Raw genomic sequence first — 7,500 nt, 5'->3', positions numbered from 1 at the left:
ACTACACCACTACACCCCTATATACACCTGTATTATACTACACCACTACACCCCTATATACACCTGTATTATACTACACCGCTACACCCCTATATACACCTGTATTATACTACACCACTACACCCCTATATACACCTGTCCTGTATTATACTACACCCCTATATACACCTGTATTATACTACACCACTACACCCCTATATACACCTGTATTATACTACACCACTACATCCCTATATGCACCTGTATTATACTACACTCCTATATAGAACACCTGTATTATACTACACCCCTATATACACCTGTATTATACTACACCACTACATCCCTATATACACCTGTATTATACTACACTCCTATATACTACACCTGTATTATACTACACCCCTATATACACCTGTATTATACTACACCCCTATATACACCTGTATAATACAGGTGTGTATAGGGGTGTACTGGTGTAGTATAATACAGGTGTATATAGGGGTGTAGTATAATAGAGGTGTATTTAGGGGTGTAGTGGTGTAGTATAATACAGGTGTATATAGGGGTGTAGTATAATACAGGTGTATATAGGGGTGTAGTATAATACAGGTGTATATAGGGGTGTAGTGGTGTAGTATAATACAAGTGTATATAGGGGTGTAGTATAATACAGGTGTACAGTTAGGTCCAGAAATATTTGGACAGTGACACAATTTTCGCGAGTTGGACTCTGCATGCCACCACATTGGATTTGAAATGAAACCTCTACAACAGAATTCAAGTGCAGATTGTAACGTTTAATTTGAAGGTTTGAACAAAAATATCTGATAGAAATTGTAGGAATTGTACACATTTCTTTACAAACACTCCACATTTTAGGAGGTCAAAAGTAATTGGACAAATAAACCAAACCCAAACAAAATATTTTTATTTTCAATATTTTGCTGCGAATCCTTTGGAGGCAATCACTGCCTTAAGTCTGGAACCCATGGACATCACCAAACGCTGGGTTTCCTCCTTCTTAATGCTTTGCCAGGCCTTTACAGCCGCAGCCTTCAGGTCTTGCTTGTTTGTGGGTCTTTCCGTCTTAAGTCTGGATTTGAGCAAGTGAAATGCATGCTCAATTGGGTTAAGATCTGGTGATTGACTTGGCCATTGCAGAATGTTCCACTTTTTTGCACTCATGAACTCCTGGGTAGCTTTGGCTGTATGCTTGGGGTCATTGTCCATCTGTACTATGAAGCGCCGTCCGATCAACTTTGCGGCATTTGGCTGAATCTGGGCTGAAAGTATATCCCGGTACACTTCAGAATTCATCCGGCTACTCTTGTCTGCTGTTATGTCATCAATAAACACAAGTGACCCAGTGCCATTGAAAGCCATGCATGCCCATGCCATCACGTTGCCTCCACCATGTTTTACAGAGAATGTGGTGTGCCTTGGATTATGTGCCGTTCCCTTTCTTCTCCAAACTTTTTTCTTCCCATCATTCTGGTACAGGTTGATCTTGGTCTCATCTGTCCATAGAATACTTTTCCAGAACTGAGCTGGCTTCATGAGGTGTTTTTCAGCAAATTTAACTCTGGCCTGTCTATTTTTGGAATTGATGAATGGTTTGCATCTAGATGTGAACCCTTTGTATTTACTTTCATGGAGTCTTCTCTTTTCTGTTGACTTAGAGACAGATACACCTACTTCACTGAGAGTGTTCTGGACTTCAGTTGATGTTGTGAACGGGTTCTTCTTCACCAAAGAAAGTATGCGGCGATCATCCACCACTGTTGTCATCCGTGGACGCCCAGGCCTTTTTGAGTTCCCAAGCTCACCAGTCAATTCCTTTTTTCTCAGAATGTACCCGACTGTTGATTTTGCTACTCCAAGCATGTCTGCTATCTCTCTGATGGATTTTTTCTTTTTTTTTCAGCCTCAGGATGTTCTGCTTCACCTCAATTGAGAGTTCCTTAGACCGCATGTTGTCTGGTCACAGCAACAGCTTCCAAATGCAAAACCACACACCTGTAATCAACCCCAGACCTTTTAACTACTTCATTGATTACAGGTTAACGAGGGAGACGCCTTCAGAGTTAATTGCAGCCCTTAGAGTCCCTTGTCCAATTACTTTTGGTCCCTTGAAAAAGAGGAGGCTATGTATTACAGAGCTATGATTCCTAAACCCTTTCTCCGATTTGGATGTGAAAACGCTCATATTGCAGCTGGGAGTGTGCACTTTCAGCACATATTATATATATAATTGTATTTCTGAACATGTTTTTGTAAACCGCTAAAATAACAAAACTTGTGTCACTGTCCAAATATTTCTGGCCCTGACTGTATATAGGGGTGTAGTATAATACAAGTGTATATAGGGGTGTAGTGATGTAGGTTCTCAGTTGTAGTATATAGTGATGTAGTGCTGCAGTTTATTACAGGTGTAGTATATAGTGATGTATATTACAGGTGTATATAGGGGTGTAGTATATAGTGGTATAGTACATAGAGGTGTAGTTTATTACAGGTGTAATGTATAGGGATGCATATTACAGGTGTAGTATGTGGCGGCTTTAGTGATGTAGTATATGGGGATTGTGTATGTATGTATACATTGTGTGTATGTGTATATATATTATATACACACAGTATATATAGGCGTGTGTGTGTGTGTGTGTGTGTATATATATATATATATATATATAATGTGTGTGTATATATAATATATATACACGGCTAGGGTTCTAGGGTTAATCTGGGCAAAAGTCATTATGAATGGAGAGCTGTAACATCCACCAATAGTGAATGGTGGATCCGCTTTTATCTACAGATGTAATTTGTCATTGTACTGTAATCCTGTCTGTGACGATAAGGAGACTGCTCAAAAGTGTTCTGTATAGAATAAGGAGGTGTGAGTTGCTCAAATTAGCAGTAATATAGTCTTTCTTTTGTATAAAAAATATTCTGGGCAACTCGCACTTACTGTTCTATACAGAAAACTTTTCAGCAGTTGCATTACTACAGACAGGATTACAGTACAATGACAGGTAACACCTCTATATATAGTAGATAAATCCAGATCAGACATTCACTTTAGGTAATGTTAAAACTCTCCTTTCATTGATGATGACTTTAGTCAGGATTAATTAAGGCCGGTTTCACATGGTGTCGCTCTTCCAGTGTAAATAACTGAACTGTGCTGCATGGATGTGATGGATTCCGTTTCCGTCAAAATGACGCAAATGTGAAACTGGCCTTAGAAATAAAGTCTGGACCACCATTCTAAGTCTGAACTGGGTGCAAAAACTAATTGGTTTGTAGTCTTTCGTTTGTGAACCCGACCCCACCCACACCTATCACCAGTCCACATTATACATATATAGCCTGGGTCTCAGCTTCCCACACACGGTAAGTTTAACTGCAAGAGAGGACACACATTAGCTGGGGACCCCAATGTAAGAGAATACCGTGACGAGGTGTTGGGGCTCTGTGGTATTGATCAATTCAATAGCTACATTTCTCTTTATTGTTTAGTTCATGGCAGTAATGCAGATTCCATTGTCATATTTTCATTCTCACATATAGCTATTGTATTTTTCATGCCAGTATTCACACAGCAGTTTCTGCTTTACGTTTATTCCCCTTGCACTGTCACTGGTGTGCATACCTTCTCTCTATATAGTTTAGTCAAGATTAAACACGCTTTAATAACGCTTCTACACAAAGGTTAGGGTTAGAGTCCGTCTTTAAGTGTACATCAAAAAGTAGGAGTCTCAAATGGATGTCACTGATGTATGTAAAAGTGACCACGTCACAGTCAGACCACGACATTACACAAACAGGCCTATATTTATTCATGATCTTTATATGTATTGATACTTTTGTTCAAGTCTAATCTTACAAACTTTGTTTCACTTGATCATTTATTATACTACTGTTTTATACTACTGTTGTATACTACTGATCCGCCTTTGTGACTGTAGACCACAGCGTCTTCCCAGTGGCAGTATGTGGTGCTGCTTGTATTACCCTGGTTGAGAATGCTTTTAGATTGTCTTTTTTTTTTTTTTTTTTTTTTCACTTTGCTTTTTTTATTTTTTTAAGTTTAGGGTAATTATTTTTTAGCCATTTTCCATTGCATTTAATTTTTCCTAGATGTTCATGATGATCTTTTATTTTATAATTTATCAAAAGATTCAAAAGGCAAAGAGACAGCAGCCATGAAAGCTGATCTGCTGAGGGCGCGCAATATGAAAAGGTACATCAATCAGCTGACTGTTGCCAAAAAGCAGTGTGAGAAACGGATCCGGCTCCTAGGTGGTCCAGCGTACGACCAGCAGGAAGATGGAAACTCGGATGATTCAGACTGTCCCCAGAGTCAGAAGGTATTCTTGGTCATGATTAACTGATGTGTTAAATTTATTTCTATGATTTTACATAGCAAAGGCAATCAAAATGCTCACTTATGGTTAAAGTATCTTTTTCAGAGATGTAGTGTTTTCACTGAGTATACAGTTGCTTCAGGGCCCAATCTAAGGGGGAAGCCGCACTCCGTGCCTTACTGATATTCTGTCACTTTGTGTGCCTGCTTCGACCACTGCCTGATGAAATCTCTAAATCTCTATAAACTGGTATGCACTCTCGTGGAAAACCCTAATCCCACCTTATTTCTTGCAATAGCCCCCTGCTTTTTGTAGATCTAGTGAATAAACAGCAAAGCACTGATGGCTGTGTTCACGTAATCTACCCATGTGACGGTAGAGTCTGCTGCCTGAGGACACACCAGAATGCTATCCCATGGCTAAATTATAGCACCTGTGCCATCTTGAGCCATATAAAGATTACTCCACACTATCCATTGGATTCTAGAAACAAGGGGCCGAGGTAAGAACTGAGGGTTTTAGACAAAAATGTGCTTGTTTTTAGAGTTTTAGAAGACTTCATCAGACAGTGGCCAACACCTTTTAGGTTAAATACATTTAATTTTATTACCTTTACTCCTAGCTGTATAAATCCAAAGGCCGTAAGCTCCCCAATGCGATGGATATCTAAATCAGAGGTCTCGGCCCGCAGACCCTGTCACGATCGCAGCTCTATGCCTGGGAGTTTGCATCGGCAGGACTTTACTACAATTGAATCATTTGCGGTGCCGCACTGAGGAGCTGTCTGCACTATTCCAATTGCGGCTGCCCGCCAATCAGATGCAAGGAAGTGACGTCGCTATATGATGTCACCTCCTTGCAATTGATTGGCTGGCGGTAGCCCTTGGTATAATGCAGAGAGCTGCTCTGCGTGGCACCACGAATTATTCAATTGTAAAGTCCTGCAGGCCCCGGGCATAGAGCTGCAATCGTCACAGGCCGCAACAAGTAGGTACGTGGTAACGATCAGGTCCGCTGCGTCCTGGATGCGACGGCTCCTGACCTGCGGGGCCGCTAGTCTCCTGCTTGGGAAACTGCAGTGCCTGCGATCAGGGTTTGGGGTGCTGCGGTCTCCTCGCTGTGTTCTCCCTAGAGAGGGCATGCGATTCAGCAGCATAAATTCACATGCTGCGGCCTCTTCAAGCCACACCGCAGATCAGTTTTCATTGTGAGCCGTACAAGCACATTGGGCATGGAATTTTTAGAAATCTCATCCACTGTGCTTGTACTGTATATCGCAGGGTTTTGGACGCAGCTGAAACATGCTGTATCCAAATGGTTGCAAACACTGATCGTGGGCACACAGAGAACGGAGGAAAGGTAAGTTTTTTGTTTTTTTTTTTTTGCATATTACTAAAGGATGGGCACAATACCGCAAGGATGAGCACAATACTACAGGACACAAAGATGGGCAGATTACTACAGGACACAAGGATGGGCACAATACTGCAGGGCACAATACTACAGGACACAAGGATGGGCACAATACTACAGGACACAAGGATGGGAACAATACTGCAGGGCACAATACTACAGGACACAAGGATGGGACAATACTACAGGGCACAATACTACATGACACAAGGATCGTCGCAATACTACAAGGATGGGCACAATACTACTGGGCACAATACCATAAGGATGGGCACAATACTACTGGGCACAATGCTGAAAGAATGGGCACAATGCTACAAGGATGGATTTAGTTCTATATATTTGTGAACAGAAGTAAGGGATTTGTAGCTTTGTGTTAAACATTGCAGCTCCTGCCACTTCTTAGCAATGGTAACAGCTAGTGTTGCATACCAATGAGGCAATGCCACTTTGAAATTTATCACAGGATGGCCTAGCCTAAAAGAAATTTCATGTGTAAGGTTGTAAAGTCAAACTGTTAAGTTATGACAATGTGCAATATGCTCACTGTCTGGATTCCCCTATATGCCTTGAGTGGTTCCGTCATCTCACCGCAAATATGTACTCACAAGCCAACTTGTTTCTGTGTTTTTTAATACAAGAGAATTTTGAGAATTAAGAAGATTCTAGTCTAAGTGCCGCAAGTTTCCAAATGCCCTACCTGTGGTGACATGACTGTGCTCAGGGCACACAGGGGAATAATCATTACAGTGTGCACATCCCACATTATCACAGCTTGGCAGCATTCAGTCACCTAAAGTGACTATAAACTTTTTATTTCAGCCTACAAAACTCCTTTAAAATGCTTTTAAGTCTAAAAGCCGCTTTACACGCTGTGATATCGGTACCGATATCGCTAGCGTGGGTACCCGCCCCCATCTGTTGTGCGACACGGGCAAATCGCTGCCCATGCCACACAACATCGCCCAGACCTGTCACACTACTTACCTGCCCGGCGACGTCGCAGTGACCGGCGATCCGCCTCCTTTCTAAGGGGGTGGTTCGTTCAGCGTCACAGCTGCGTCACTGAACCGCCGCCCAATAGAAGCGGAGGGGCGGAGATGAGCGGGACGTAACATCCCGCCCACCTCCTTCCTTCCGCATTGTGGCCGGGAGGCAGGTAAGGAGAGATTCCTCGTTCCTGCGGTGCCACACGTACCGATGTGAGCTGCCGCAGGAACGAGGAACAGCTTCGTTACTGCTGCAGTAACGATATTTGAGAATGGACCCCATGTCACCGATGAGCGATTTTGCACGTTTTTGCGACGATGCAAAATTGCTCATAGGTGTCACACGCAACGACATCGCTAATGCGGCCGGATGTGCGTCACCAATTCTGTGACCCCAACGACTTCACATTAGCGATGTCGTAGCGTGTAAAGCCCCCTTTAGGCTGGGAAAGAGTAGTACAAGAATAGATTCTGTATCTATTGCCAGGCTAAGGCTGGTTTCACACTACGTCTTTTTAACATCCGCTGAAAACGTTTTTTTAGCGGAAGTACGGATCCTGCTTTTACAGCAAATAACGTATGCAAACGCATATGTTATTTTGCAGGATCCTGCACTGGATGTTATGGGGCGGGCATTGGAGTCATGTGATCGGGAGTGAGGGGAACTAGACTGGGAGGAGGCTTCTGACAGCTGCAGACACTGGTAACCAAGGTAAACATCGGCCTTGGATACCCGATATTTATGT

General features: G+C 42.4%; 1 protein-coding gene across 1 annotated transcript in view; it reads left to right on the top strand.

Moving 5' to 3' along the window:
* Window positions 1-7,500, top strand: part of SNX25 (sorting nexin 25) — a 300,594-nt gene that overhangs the window by 201,068 nt on the left and 92,026 nt on the right. The window contains exon 7 of the mRNA XM_075347132.1: window positions 4,165-4,355. Coding sequence (XP_075203247.1) covers window positions 4,165-4,355 — 191 coding nt within the window. The remainder of the gene's footprint in view (window positions 1-4,164; window positions 4,356-7,500) is intronic.

This window comes from Anomaloglossus baeobatrachus, chromosome 1 (assembly GCF_048569485.1).
Source record: "Anomaloglossus baeobatrachus isolate aAnoBae1 chromosome 1, aAnoBae1.hap1, whole genome shotgun sequence".
NCBI lineage: Eukaryota > Metazoa > Chordata > Amphibia > Anura > Aromobatidae > Anomaloglossus > Anomaloglossus baeobatrachus.
This window is presented reverse-complemented; position numbering and strand designations above follow the sequence as displayed.